At 39.1% G+C, this 15,990-nt stretch overlaps 1 protein-coding gene across 1 annotated transcript in view; it reads right to left on the reverse strand.

The window, feature by feature from the left end:
- COL1A2 (collagen type I alpha 2 chain) overlaps nucleotides 1–15,990 on the reverse strand; it is an 87,345-nt gene that overhangs the window by 23,215 nt on the left and 48,140 nt on the right. The window contains 10 exon segments of the mRNA XM_033932880.1: nucleotides 2,132–2,185; nucleotides 2,284–2,337; nucleotides 4,670–4,777; nucleotides 4,879–4,933; nucleotides 5,046–5,098; nucleotides 9,415–9,468; nucleotides 10,381–10,434; nucleotides 12,432–12,503; nucleotides 12,505–12,540; nucleotides 15,512–15,610. Coding sequence (XP_033788771.1) covers nucleotides 2,132–2,185; nucleotides 2,284–2,337; nucleotides 4,670–4,777; nucleotides 4,879–4,933; nucleotides 5,046–5,098; nucleotides 9,415–9,468; nucleotides 10,381–10,434; nucleotides 12,432–12,503; nucleotides 12,505–12,540; nucleotides 15,512–15,610 — 639 coding nt within the window.

Genomic DNA, 15,990 nt, shown 5'->3' on the forward strand with positions numbered 1-15,990 from the left:
GAGGGGATGAGGAGAGAGGTTTAGTAGAGTTTACATTATTTGGTATATGATAGATTTCATACGGTTTATAGGAGATGTGATACGCTATAAAAATCTATCATGATGAGACAAGCATTTTAAGAAATACGAGGAAAAGGTGGTCTAATTTGTATTTATTTATTGGGATTTGTTTAATACTTTTGTGAAGAAATTTGGGGTAAGTTATAATTAAGTTGAATAAGGAGAATTTAAACGTCTCATGATTTGTTTATAAGAGAGAGATTGTATGTAAAACCATGGTAAAATTATTTGATAGGGAAAGCCTCATGTTTATTAAGGTTGAGACCCCAGTGGGAACAGGCATTCGTGGTACTTCTGTTTCATGCCATGTTCATGAATCCAGGACTGACTCCAAGAAAAAGTTGTCAAAATGCTTTTCACCCAGTGCTCCTGCAGTCAGTAATACGTACAAAAATGGTATAATAATATTTCATTATGAGGGCTTCCTTGAGATCTCAGCTGTTGTTGCCTAATTAAGAAGCTGTTGAATGACAAGCTTTCAAAAATGATCAAACATTCTTGTTTGTTTCTTTTTTTTTTTTTTTTTGCTGCAGGGATACAATTGGTAATTATAATGTTGCCCGCCATGGGATTTTCTGTTGACTTGTAAAAGCCTTCTAACAGTATTTTCAAGTGGTGATTGGTCAGATGGAATGGTGGTAGAATAGTTATGGTTAAGCAACATTATTTATTTATTTTTGTTATCCTTTATGATTATTTAACAGTTTTTGGTGTTTTATTATAATATAGTACTGACAATTTTGACAACATTGTCAATATGATATAAACTGGTTTGGATGGATTTTTGGGATGGTGGTATATAAAAATTTCTAATAAATAAAAAATAATCAAATAAAAATTGTAAGTGTCGCAAATCAGTGACACCAGCTAATTATAGCCCCCTTTACCAAATCGCGGTAGAGATTTTTACCGTGGTCCGGCGAGGGTAAATGCTCCAAAGCTCATAGGAATTCAATTAGCATTGGAACATTTACCATGCTAGCCCATAGTCTAATCTAATCTAATCTAATCCTTAGGTTTGTATACCGCATCATCTCCACGCTCGTAGGCTCGACGCGGTTTACAGTAGGAGAAATAGGAAGGAACTACAACAGAGGGTTAGAGGTAGAAGTGTGAAGAAAATTTAGAGGACTTGGGATGCCAAGATATAAGAGTTTACAGGTTAGGACAGTGTACCGCAAACTGTGTGCCGCGGCACATTGGTGTGCCTCCTGAGATTTCAGGTGTGCCGTGACACACTGGGGAGGAGAGGCACCAATGCCGGTTGAATGCCTACAGGATGTGCCTCTTGTGATGAGAGGCATGTCCTGTAGGCAATCAGCTGGCGCCAGCATCTCTTTTTCTCTCCATGCCTCTTCCCTGCTGGCACCCCCCACTGGCGGCTCAGGGCCCATCTGGAGGGCTTTCACACATGCGCGGACATCAACATGATGACATCACGCAGACAACCACACACTTCTGGATGCCTTGAGCCATGGCTCGACAAAGTTTGCGGGACACTGGGTTAGGATCTTAGAATATCCTTAATGATTATGCATAAGGTAGATTTGCATGGCCTACTACCTCATGAGGGATCTCCTGAAAACCTAACCTGTTTGCAGTCCTTTAGGCCTGACCTTGTGCACCCATGTAAAACAGAATTACTCATTGATCTAAAACTTGGTGCCAAGTCTACAGGATACTTTTCCTTGGCTAGACAAAAAAATATTTATTTCATGCACAAAATATTTAAGTGTAAAGGTAGCTTTGAGGCATTTGCAATTTATCCCCTTTTCTGACATGCCTCAGCAAACAAATTAACCCCCTCCCATCTCTTTTACAAAACCATGGAAATGGCACTGAAGTCCATTAATTCCTAATGGGCTTCAATGTGATTACCATAGGTTTTGTAAAAGAGGTCCTAAATCTTTTAAATGGATGCATGCAAACTGGAAAAATACTTAAAAATTTCATGACAGATCAGTGATATCAAGAATGCAACTTGTGCTAGATGCCACATGATTCATTTCCCTCCATTTCAATCTATTAACCTTGTCATATATTGCTTTCAGTAATATTTCTAAATACTTACTGAGGGACCAGGAGTACCAATTCTGCCAGCAGCTCCAGGGAAACCAGTTGCACCCTGTCAAGAAGCAGAGAAAAGCAAATTCAAATTTCTCATAAGTTAGAGACCACATGAATGAAGAAAATTGGCAAATCATCACAAAACAAAATACTTACAGCTGGGCCAAGTTCACCACGACCTCCAGGAGCTCCTCCAGGACCACTAGGGCCCTAAAGAAAGTAATGAGAACGCAAAGAAAATAGAAAAAATTAGATTTTCAGTATCTTAATCATGCACATCCCTGTTTTTAAGAGTACACAAGCGTCAAATTTTTTAATGAAATCCAAAGTTGACTCTGGAACCTGTTGCTTTTGAAAGCACCCAATGGGGTGACGTTATCAACATGGGTTACTGTTAAGAAGGTTTATTTTTCCCCATGTCGTGCTATTTTAGCACAGGGCCCCATGTTATGCAATGAGATCCTGGTAAAATAACCATACTTAATGGTAGCCCTGCAAAACCATTTAGGATTCTCTTTCTAAATCAGTGGCCCAATTTGTTTGAACATCCTGTTGTGCACATGGCAACACCTAGGTGAAAGCTGCAAATTTCAAATAAATGTCGCTCTCATTTTAAAATGATATTACTTTTGGATTCTTACAGTTTTAACAAATTAAGGGGCTCTTTTACTAAAGCTCTGTACATGCTAATGCACATTAGCATGCACTAATTGCCATGTGGTCCATAGGTTAAAATAGGATGTATAGCATTTAGGGAGGGGAATTCACCAATGGGCGCTAACTGCGTTAGTTTGTGCTCATTAAGGCCCCCCCTTTTATCAAGCTGTGTTAGGGGGTTTTTTAATCGCAGGTCGCTGCGGTAAAAGCTCCGACACTCATAGATTTCCTATGAATGTCGGAGCTTCCACCACAGTGACCCACGATTCAAAAAAAAAAAAACACTAGCACAGCTTGATAAAAGGGGGCTAATATTCCTTGGGCATTTTTAGCATTTAGTGCATGCTAATCGTTTAGCATACGCTAAGCGCGTTAAGTGTGTAGTAATGCATTTAGCGGTCATTGATGAATTCATCCTTTAGGGAGGAATTTATCATTGCGTGCCACTGTTGAGGTGGGTTACTTTACCACAAGTCATGCTATTTTAGCACAGGGGCCCATTTTATGCCATCAGACCTTGTGCTAGAATAGCGTGACTTGTCGTAAAATAACTCGTATTAACAATAGCACACATTTCCCCTAAATGGGGAATTCATCAATGGGTGTCAACTGCATTAGCACATACTGACGCAGCTGCATTGCCGCATGTTAACCGATTATTAGCACATGGTTAGCAAGTGAGCTCTTAGGGGCAGAGTCTGCATCCGCGCCATAATAGGCGGCTGCCACAAAAATGGTGCTGATTGCATGTCAATCACGCCATGGCACCATTTGCAGAATCGCGGCTCCCGTTAAATGTAGGCACTGGTAATGTAGGCCAGGGTTTTAAAAGCCTACATTACCGGCACCTACTTTTAATGGAGAATCACATCTAAGGTTATTTCCTGTCCATACCACTACTACTACTACTACTACTACTATTATTTATCGCCTATATAGCGCTGAAAGGCGTATACAGCTCTGTACATTTTGACATGTAATAGACTGTTCCTGTTCAGAAGAGCTTACAATCTAACTTTGTCCTTACCAGCGCCCTTTCTGTAGGTGCCTGAGATTTTAATTGTTTTTTAATCGGCGCAGTTAATTAGTACACCAATTAAACCAATTAAAACAATTAAGTTAGGCGTCAGTAGGGTACCTACCACTGCCTAACTTACGGTGCCGTTTGTAGAATCTGCCCCTTACTGCCTACAAAATAAGTGGTGCTAGGGGCTCATGCATTAATGGGAAAATTAACAAGTGGCCATTAATTTAAAAAAAAAAAAAAAAAATTGGAAATTTGTACCAATGCAGTAAAAGTGGCCTTAGTGCATAGGAATGACACTTTTTTTTTTTTTATCACAGTTTGGCAAAAGGGTCCCTATATATGCTAATAACATTAAAACCTTAAACATACTAGGCCTGATATTTAACCGTGGCAATCGGTGGATATGGAAAACACCAGGCACCATTGCTGAAATGAAACTGCTTATCAGTGCCAGTACCCAGATACTGGCAGGTGGTGAACATATGGTCTAGTGATGACCCAGAAGCAATAGTCAGACCTTTAAGACAGCCTTTTTTTGGTGCCCCAAGTTTATCCAATTTGTAATCAATCTGAATCGACTGCCAGCGGAATAACCTCCAGGTCTATCCAAGTTCTGCCCATAGATTGCCCCGTCTGGATAGTGTCAAGAAGGGCCAGAGGACATATTCAATTGGCACTGTCCAGTATGTATCATTAACTGAATAAGTGCTTTGAATATCGGCCCTTTTGGGCTTTGTAGAAGCATTAGTGTGTTTCTAATGTTTTCCAAATTCTAGTTATTTGGTCTCCAAAGAGTTGGATCAACACAGTTTGCAAGAGTCTTTCAGAATATTTGATAAATCCATTTAATTTACTTACTGCTGGACCAGTTGAGCCTACAGGACCCACGGGACCTCCTGGGCCAACTTCACCTTTAGGTCCTTTGACTCCTCTTTCACCCTTAGCTCCAGCATGGCCAGCTGCACCCCTGTTCAGTACACAATTTGAAAGAGTTACCAAGGTACAATCGGCAGCAGCACTTAACATAATTTTACGAAGAAGAAAAGGTCTTTTTGCTTGATACGTACAGGAGGGACCAGCGAAGCCAGTAGAACCAGCAGGACCAGTCTCACCACGTTCACCCTGGAGAGGAATAGTAAATATTAGAAGGTAGTAGCTGCAGAAACAGGGAATTCAAATTGTTCTGAATAAATTTTGTGACCAAGAGAAATGGAGAGTTACAGTTGGTACTTACAGCAGGCCCGTGGGACCAGCAGGACCAGCAGGACCAGAAGGACCAGATTCTCCCTAAATGTAATAAAAGGTCATGGTTACCTCACTGAACAATAGCAATAAAATATGACTTTTGAAGCAAATATACCAATCTTACATCCTTGAGTGCAATAATATGCCACTATGATTTCACATTTTAGGTGATGTTCGGGGTGGTCATACATTTCACATTTGTATATGCCCATTGGTTTTAAAAGTATGTTACATTTTATAATAGAGTTTTGAAATTGAAACTCTAGGTGAATAATTTTATTTTATTTTTGTCGTTTGTATAATAAATTGTACTTTATCAGCAAACATTATTACACATTTTGAGCACAACTTTTTTTGTGGAAGCCAAGAAGGCAGGTAGAAAAATGGCACACAAGATCTGATGACAAAAATGTTGCCAAAAAATAAATATATCTACACCTCATTCAAACATATTTTACATACCGGTAATAGTTAATGAGCTGCTTTGCATGAATCTGCATTGCAGCAGGTCACTAACTATATATAGATTTAGATAAAATTTTGGACAAATACTAGACCTGAAGTTTTATTGTCGGTGAAGGAGATGAACTTTTTTTTTTTTTTTAAATTGCAATTTTAACTTTACAATCTTCATAATACAAAATATAATATCCATAGATTAATCCCCTCTTCTACAAAGCCGTGCTAGCGACTGCCACATGGTAACGGCCCCGAATCCCAGTGTGGCTTTGTAGAAGAGGGGGTAAGTCATAAGAAAATACAAAATCAAAGTACTTTTTAAACAGTACTTAGCTCCAGACTCTCTCTATTCTCCCCCTTTTATGAAGCTGTGTTAAGCTTTTTCTTCGCCGGCCATGGCGATATTAGCTCTGACATTTATAGTATTACTATGAGCATCGGAGCTAATACCGCTGCGGCTGGCGATAAAAAAAGCCTAATGCAGCTTCATATAAAGTGTGTGTGTGTAGGGGGGTGGGGGGGATATAATAGGAGAATTAAAGAAATTGGGAGATCAAGAAATCCTTATAGAAATCAATGAAAGAGATGAACTTTGGGAACTCTGATTCACATACTAAAGGTCCCTTTTACAAAGACACGGCAGCTGTGGTAAATGCACCAAAGCCCATTCAATTCCTATAGGCTTCAGTGCATTTACCACAGCTGCAAAGCTACCGTGGCTTTGTAAAAGAGGCCCTAATAAAGGAAATAGTGCATATCATCACAAGTAGCTAAACTTTCCTTGGAAATATATGATAAACTAAGATGGAAATGGCTTATATGCTCTGGGATCCTTCTCAACTGAAGACATTTCTTTTTGTTTAAAAAGTTTTAACCACCCCCCTCCTTTTACAAAACCGTAGTGCAGGTTTTAGCGCCGGCTGCGGCAGTAACAGCTCTGATGCTCATTGGAGCTGTTTCCACCGTGGCCAGTGCTAAAAACTACACTACGGTTTTGTAAAAAGGAGGGGGGGGGTTAATACAGAATAATACTTGAACATAATTTAGAGCTCCTTTTACTAAACCGCGGAAGAGTTTCTTACCATGGGCTTTGAGGTAAATGTTCTTATGCTCTTCCGCGGTTTAGTAAAACTCAGTGTTAGTAATGAATAATCTCAGTAGTTTAGGATAGTTAATTGAGCTCTAATTTTTTATCATATACCTGCACTTTCCCCTCCCCTTTTTACAAAACCGGGAAGGAAAGCGGTTTTTAGTGCAGGCCGGCATGCTGAATGTTCTGCGCTGCTCCATCCTATGAGTGTTGGGAGCAGTGCAGAGCATTCAGTGCGCCGGCTTGCACCAAAAAACGCCTTTTGTGGTTTTGTAAAAGGGGGGTAGGGGGGTTATCTCAATGGCTGCACTTTAGTTTGACAATTAATTGCTAACACACATTCAGATTGTAACTATTCTCTGATGTAGACTTCGATCTGTATTTGTATTCCTTTTGTTATTTTTTTAAATTATGATTTTCCATTTGCTCTTTGTTCCTGCCATAATTGTAAATTTCAAAATCTCAAATAAAATATAAAAGCAAAGTAATATGCACTATTTATCATTTTAGGGCATTATTTACTAAAGCTTAGTCTGTACTGATTGATATATGCACATGTTAAGTGTTGTACAGCCATTTCATTCCTATAGGCCACATGATATATAGTGCATACTAATATCCATTAGTATGCACAAATCTAGAAACAATGGCCCTTATAGAGTGATTCTATGGGTGCTAATATTTACATACTAAATACACATATAATGATTAGACTAATGGTATTCATGCATGTATGTGTGCACATAAAAGCATATATGACAAATTTCCCGAACCTGGTCCTGGAGACATCCCAGCCAGTCAGGTTTTCAGGATGTCCACAATGAATATTCATGAAAAAGATTTGCATTCAGTGAGGCTATTCTATAAACAGGGGCCTAAATGCAATAGTGCATAATTGGAAGATGGGCATTCACAGAGCCAACATTTGGGCAGAATGAAGGCAGGGTGAACAATTACACATATAAATTACAGAATGCTATAATTTACATGTACATTTAAGCAAATTACACCATCACTATGGGCAGATATAAGTGTTCTAATACAAAAGGCCTGCTCGTGTATCTCTTATTTTGCACTTTGAACCATATTTGTAAAACTGAGTATTTGAAAAATGAATGTCAGTTGTTCATCATGGGAGGTGTATCAGTCTGTGGGAATCTCTTAAGTTAGAAAGTTCACCAGGGATATCCCCAATATCAGTGCCTCCTGTAGCGCACTATAGGGTGTTACCCGCAAACATCATTTGTTACCTACCCGGAATTCAAATTATTTTATTTCATTACCAAAGGTGCAATGTGCAAATATAAAATAGAAATATCAAAAATATCACAAAAATCGTTTAACCCACATTTACCCCCTTTATTACAAAGGTGCCCTAAGCTTTTTAGCGCATGCTAAAATATTGGCAAGCGCTAAACGCTAACGCGTGCATGTTATCCTATGGATGCGTTAGCAGTTAGCGCATGTGTTGATTTAATGTGCGCTAAATCCACGCTAAAACGCTTAGCATGCCTTTGTAAAAGAGGGCCTTAATTCACAAGGAGGATTCACAAGGAAGAACTTTCTCTTATCTAGAAATTAAATGCACATTGCACCTTTGGTAATTAAATAAAATAATTTGAATTCCGAGTAGGTAACAAATGATGATTACGGATAGTTTTATTTTGACTATTTCCATTCATTTTGTCACTTATTAATTCGTGATGCTCCAACCCCCCAACCCCCCACCCAGCTTTTCTACTTGAGTGGTTCATGCCACCAAGGAGGTGCTTTCTCTATGGCAGGGGTTTTCAACCCAGTCTTCAGGCAAAACCACCCAGTCAGGTTTTCAGGATATCCACAAAAAGTATGCATGAGATGCAGTCACATGTATTACCTCCATTGCATGTGAACCTATATCATGAATAATCAATTACATATCCTGAAAACCTGACTGACCAGGTGCATCTCAAGGACTGGGTTAAAAACCCCCTGCTCTGTGGTATTCTCAGCATCACTCATGTCTGTCAGACTTGTTCCCTTCATTGAACAACCTCCTTGGCACACCCAACTCCAATTACACCTGTTGGTTAGCCCTTGGTCTGCTTAGTACTTAAACTAGGATTGCCACTCTGCTCCATAACACAGTTGGCAAAGAACAAAATATGATAATTGAATTCCATCTTATTTAACAACACACCTGCTTCAAGACACTTTTTAGAAAGCCATGGTAGAGGTTTCTACCATGGCCTGGTGAGGTAAATGCTCCATCGTTAATAGGAATTCTATGAGCATTGGAACATTTATATCACTGGCCTGTGGTAAAAACCTCTACCGCAGCTTTGTAAAAGCCAGCTAGTTAGGCTAGAATTAGCATTTAGGAAAAGGAAGGGGACATTCACAGTCATGTCAATTTGTTAAGGGGAACAATGGATATGAGCATGTAGGGCTTTGGAAAGGGAATGGACAAATAGGTATAGCAAATATTCTGGGGGAGAGTGTTGCACAGTGGTTAAAACTACAGCCTCAGCACCCTGAGGTTGTGGGTTCAAATTCACAATGCTCCCTGTGACCCTGAGCAAGACACTCAATCCCCCCATTGCCCCAGGTACATTAGATAGATTGTGAGCCCACCAGAACAGACAGGGGAAAATGTTTGAGTACCTGAATAAAAATTCAAGGAAACTGTTCTGAGCTCCATGGGCAGAGCAGTATAGAAAATGGAATAAATAAGTAAATTATATCTTATTGTGCCAAAGAATGTAAAACAGATACTCTAATCTTTGTCAATATACTGTTTTCAAAAGCAGTAAATTAACTCCATACGTACCCTCTCACCAGGACCACCTGCAGGACCGGGAGCACCAGCAGCACCAGTTGGACCCTAATACCAAGAGAGAACATAAGTACAATTTTAACGAGATAAATTCAAGAAAGAAGAATCTAGTAATCGTATTTTATGCCTCACTATTCCTGACTTTCATGCCTTCTCATATATGCATTGCTGGATTATATGCGTACCAGTAAATCCTAATCTAATCTAATCTGGTATTTGTGCATTCTACAATGGTTCAAGCAATTTACAGTATAGAATGGGAGAACTGTTCAGTGCATTGCAAAGTAGCTAAGATAAATATTAGGATGCACTAGATGAGGTATAATTAAGACCTATGGGATTTCTCGAGGTAGAGAATGCCATTCTGTGTAGAAAAAGAAATACAGTAGTTTGGTACTGCTCAGTGGAGCTGCGGGAGGTACAATAAAAGAGCATTTAGAGGTGGAATAAAGTATAGCAAGAAAGTTAATATGATTTGATGAATGATGTCATGCGGTAGATGGAGTCTGTTACAGTCATTAACTGGTGTTTAGCTGAGTACTTGGTTCCAGACTTCATATCAGATGATGTCTTCTCACTTTCTAATTTTAGCATTTAAAATGTTTATCTAATGTGATATCATACCGTAGGTGCAAAGAAAACCTCATGAAGAATGTGTTACAAAAGGCTGTGGTGTCAGTGCAATTAGGGTCTCGTTGTGAATTTGGATACTAGCAGGTCAGAAATGGCTGCTGGATATTGGAAGCCACCAGGTAACTTCATGATTGTGAAAACACCCTCACTATAAATACTAGCTGTCATGGAACAGTATAGATTTATTGAAATCAAATACTTTTGAACATGGTAAAAGTTCCTGGTTGATCAAAGGAAAATGTGCATAACTGTACTTCCTATCCCATCGCCAGAAGCCATTGCAGTTCATCAAACTAATGATTAAAAAATATGACCTAATATACTTACACGAGCACCATCTCTTCCTGAGTTGCCAAAGTCACCTCTGGCACCATTTTCACCCTTGATAAAAAAAAAAAAAAGAAGACACTTTCAGTACATCAGAAATGGAGCATTTCTACGTGCGTTTTCTTTGCTTAAGTAATTTCCTTGCTCCTTTCAAAATCTATTTCATTTTATCCACATACCATACTTTCTATGTATGCTTGAAAAAAAAGTAAAATCCACCATTTAGCTACTTTGCAAAAACATTAATACTTTCAAATGCAAACTCACAAGAATCTCATTTGACTCTCAGATACCCCTTCCCCCACATTCCATTAGAATAGTTTTCTGCAGTGAGACTTTAGTATTCTGGATAACCCGAATGATAATTGTGTTGCTTTGAAAATGACTGCCTTTGTCTGAGGAAACATTTGCATGCTGATTGTAACAGAACTCCAGAACGGTTCATAGACAACGGTGCGAAAGACAAAGGCGCACGCCGACAACTGAGCGCAAGACGGAGGCGCACGCCGAAGAAAATTACAGTTTTTAGGGGCTCCGTACGGGGGGGTTTGTTGGGGAACCCCCCCACTTACTTAATAGACATCACGCCGGCGTTATGGGGGGTTTGGGGGGTTGTAACCCTCCACATTTTACTGTAAACTTAACTTTTTCCCTAAAAAACAGAGAAAAAGTTAAGTTTTCAGTAAAATGTGGGGGGGTTACAACCCCCCACAATGCCCCCACAACGTGGCGCGATGTCTATTAAGTAAAGTGGGGGGGTTCCCCCCCACACACCCCCGTTGGAGCCCTAAAAAACAGTAATTTTGAGTGGCGCGCGCCTCCGCGCTGTGCTCAATTGTCTGAGCGCGCCTTTGTCCCGGCGCGCTTTTGACCTGACACCCTCCAGAACAATACAATTTAGGGGCGTAGTTATTGACATGGTTACAGTTATGACATTATTTTATCACTAACTTGTGCTATTTTAACACAAGTCTCATTCTCCCCCCGCCAACCCCCATTTTACAAAAACCGCAAAAGCGGTTTGTAGCACAGGTCAGCCCGCTGAATGCTCTGCGCTGCTCCTGACACTCAAAATAACTCTATGAGCATCAGAGGCAGTGCAGAGCATTCAGCATGCCAGCCGGAGCTAAATAACCGCTTTCACATTTTATAAAAGGGGGGGGATTATGCAGTGATACTAGTTACTACCAATTGGAGTTAATAGAAGATAAAAACATATTAATAATAGTCCATTAACGATAGTTAAATAACATCCCTTATAGAGATTTATGTTTGATTTTAAGTCTATGTTAATATTGTATTACCCCTTAATATTTAATTTTAATGGTTATTATTTCTGTTCATCGCTTTGAATTGTGATTAAAACGATTAATCAAAAACAATAATAAACTTGAACTTGAAACTTGAGATACATTACTCAGCTAGGGGATTAGTTTTGTATGTGCAGCATTGCATTTTGTGATTAAGGATGAGTTCATGAGCCACGTTGGGTCCTTATTATATCCACTCATCTGGATTTGGCCAGGCCTTATTTTTTTTATAAGTATTTTTAATAACGTGATTTTATTTTGAACCCCTGCTCTCATCCTGGTAATTCGTGATTTTCCACTCTGCATTTTTGGTTTACTTTTTTGTGGTTTGCCACCCTTTTTGTTTTTTAAACATTAGTGCAAGGCCAGAATAAAACAAATAGGAAATAGCCCTTTTTGACAGCCATGCTAGAAATGGACTTAGTGCTTGGGATAGGCCCGCGTATGGTTGTGCTAAGCTCATCTATTAGCTCAGCTTACTAAAACGGCTCCTAAGTTGGAGGAGCATGTCATGTTCAAATTATATTTCCAAAAGTACTTATGCTGATATACACCTTCTTGGGTCTCCAGCATACAATATCAGATGCAAAATAATCGGATGCTCTCAAAACATGTATTTTATACTACTTTTTGAAAAAAAAAAATTATTTATTTTTTGCATTTTATCTTCAAATTCTGGCCTGCAATCAGTTTAAATGCTCAAAAGTATTTTTGAGACATTAATTGGGTACAGTTACCTACCTTTTCACCTTTACCTCCAGGACCACCAGCACCACCCCTCTCACCAGGGATTCCAGCAGAGCCTGCAGGGCCAAACAGCACCAGATGGGCCAGCAATGCCTGGTTCACCCTAGAGATAACAACACAAAACATGATCATGAAACAATTATTTTCCAAAGTATTAGAACAATCTGGGTTCAGTTAGGAATGTGCATGTTGTTTCAAAATTAAATAGGAGACATGAATGATGGATTGGGGTTAGGAATGGCACATATTTTATAAAAAATGCTCATATGCACCTATTTTATCAACAAATAAATACACACAGCTACAGATGCCTGGCAGCTGGTATAAATATGGGAATCTTTTTTTCCTGGTGTAAGCCATGTAGGTGTGTATTTTGCCATCTTTGAAAATATATGCTTACTTTGAAATTAGTCAGGACAATTCTATACGCTGGCATCTAGGGAATGCATGGATGGGAGAACATCTCAGGGGAGGAGACATAGGCATCCTGGGACTGTCGGCCAAGTCTCTTCCCTGAAGAAGCCCTTTCTGGAAACGTCAATCGCTCCTCCTAAACTTACTTGCTCCACTTCATCACTTCATCATGCTTCTATTCCTTTCTCTCCTCTCTTCTACCTTCCAAAGTATTTAGATCAATGCTGTCTTGTTAAAATGTTTATTTTATTTTTATTTTTCCTCTAACTCTACTTTTCACTTCTCTATTACCCTCCAGGTACTTTAGTTAGATTGTGAGCCTTCGGGACAGTAAGGGAATTTTTCAAGTACCTTTCTTATTTCTAATCTTAATGTATATTTTCTGTAAACCGCTTAGAACCTAACGGATGTAGCGGTATATAAGAAATAAATTACATTACATTACATTACTTAAAAGTTAGGCAAAGACGTTTGGATTCAATATGAAAACTGGATATAAAAAAGGCAGCGTAGAGAGCATTCCCTCATGCTGCGGTAAAGAGAGCCACGAAATGCTGCATAGTCGTATGATCTGTGTTTGACTGCAGAGATTCAGCAGAAATGTACAAGCTATGTAATCAGTTTTTCAAAATTATTAACAATTCTATGGGGAGGTTTTTATGACGACAGGGAACGTGTTTGAGCGCAATGCTGGCACCAGATTAAAGTTCCCCTTGAAAAGATTCTGAGGCTTTACCTACCCCAAAGTGTATTTCTTTAGTTTTAAAATTTATATACCGCCTATCAACTAGATGGTTTATATATATATATATGTGTGTGTGTGTTTGTATGTGCATATATATATATATATATATATATACTTCTCCCTCTGAATCCGCGGTTTCAGAATCTGTGGATTCAGTTATTCACGATTTTTTATTAAAAAAAAAAAAGCTAATTCCAGACCTTCCCCACCTCACTCCCACCTCCCTCCCGCCTCCCTCCCGACATCCCAGACCTTACCTGGCTGCCGTGAGTTCCTGTCATAGTCTCGAGAGACTACGGGAACTCACGACAGCTATTTGCTATGAGTGATTTACACGGGGCAGGAGCATAGGAAGATCACTCCTGCCCCGAAAGCCCACTAGACCAACAGGTAAGGTCTGGGATGCTGGGAGGGGGGTGGGAAGTTCCGGAATGAGGCAGGGGTGGGTCAGAGCCGGCTGAAAACATATTCGCGATTTTTCACACCTCCCGGTCCAGCTCTGCACCCAAGCCCCACAAATACTGAGGGAGAAGTGTGTGTGTGTGTATATATATATAAAATTCAAATACAAGCAATTAAGCACCAACATCATAACATATTCTCTCATCATATCAAACCTACTACATTATTACTATAACATTTGTTTCACAGAAAGGCTGAAACAAACAATTGCGTTTTTAACAACTTTTTAAATTTTAACCTATCTACATATAACCGCAACTGACCTAGCAATGATTTCCATAATTTAACTCCAGCAATGCAAAAGGCAATTGCTCTAGTATCAGCATATCTCCCCTTCACTATAAAATCCAATAACTTCTGGTTTTCTGATCTCAAAGATCTATTTGGATTATAAGGCACCCACAACTTTTTAAAAGTACCATGGTACACACCCAGGGGGAGGAAGAGTGGGAGAGGGATATTTATGTTATGGTTTTATTCTCTTGCAAGGTATTGGTTGGGTGGGGTGGGTTTTTTTTTTTAAATCTTGCTGTGGGGATTTTGATTGATTATAAATGCATATATGAATAATGTTGTTTGTGTAGATACTGTACTGCATTTTTGTTAACTTTGGAAAATTAATAAAAGATTTAAACAGAAAAGTACCATGGTGGTTTATGGTTTATTAAGCTTGTTATACCACTCGTTCATTTCACTGGTCCAAGCAGTTTACAGTGTCTGATAGTAGAAAGTTTGATGAACAACAGAAAACATTTTATAATTGAATAATAGCGGTAGCAATAAGAAGTATTTATTAAAGTGCCACTAATTGACAGTCAGGTGCCTGTGTGCACTAGGTTCTTTTCTATAAGGTAGCACCTAAATGCCATAGGACCTATTTGCAAGAGGAGATCATATATGTAGTCAAAGCATACACAGGCTGTAGGCATGTCTTTCAGCTATGTGCATAATTTATATAATACTATAAATTACAAGGGTTACTTGGTGCTTCTAGGTGCGCCAACTTACACCTGCCGTTGTCATGGCATGAGGGCCAACTTACCCTAGTTTTCTATAATGGAATCTTGGTGCCAAGATGTTGTTATAGAATTGGAACTAAGCGCATAGTATTGACATGCCTAGAATGAGGCATCAATTTATAGACTTGCTACAAATATGTACAATATGGCAGATGTAAAGAGATATTTCTCGTTTTATTAGTCTATGAATTTATAGCAAAGCAACTATTGATTTCACCTTTTATGTGCTTTTCAGTATTTTTCTTTCTATAAGGCAACATTTCTATATTATATTAAACAAACATAATTTCTTTCATCTTACAGTCACATCTTCCAAAATTCCTGTCCTGAGTACATCCTTATGTAGAATAATAGCAGGTCAGTTTGTGCGTCAACAGAAGAATATAATTGTCAGATTAAACTCTAGCACCTTAAGAAATAATTAGGTGTCTTACCTTGTTTCCATCAGGGCCAGGTGGACCAGATGAACCGCGGGGTCCAAAAGCACCAGCAGGTCCTATAGCACCGCTTTCGCCAGGGACACCTCGCTCACCCTGTAGAAGACAAATTAGAATTGTTGCGTGAGATTTCCAAATTCAGGATAAATGATCTTTATTTTGATTGGAAGCTTCTATACCGCTACTAGTGACTGGAGAGTCAATTCAGAGCGGTTTTCAAAGGCAACTGTGATGGATTTTAAATATAGATTCAGATGGATTCCACTGTGATTGTTATCGGCCTCCTAGCTACTTGGCTAAGGTAACATGTTTGCATTATTACACTATTATATATGAATGTAGCATATATACACTATGGGGTCCTTTTACTAAGGCATGCTTGCCACTTTAGCGCATGTTAAATGCAAACGCGTGCTAACATGTCCATTATATCCTATGGACATGTTGGCATGCATTAGCATTTAGAGTGTGCTAAA

Source organism: Geotrypetes seraphini, chromosome 2 (assembly GCF_902459505.1).
Source record: "Geotrypetes seraphini chromosome 2, aGeoSer1.1, whole genome shotgun sequence".
NCBI lineage: Eukaryota > Metazoa > Chordata > Amphibia > Gymnophiona > Dermophiidae > Geotrypetes > Geotrypetes seraphini.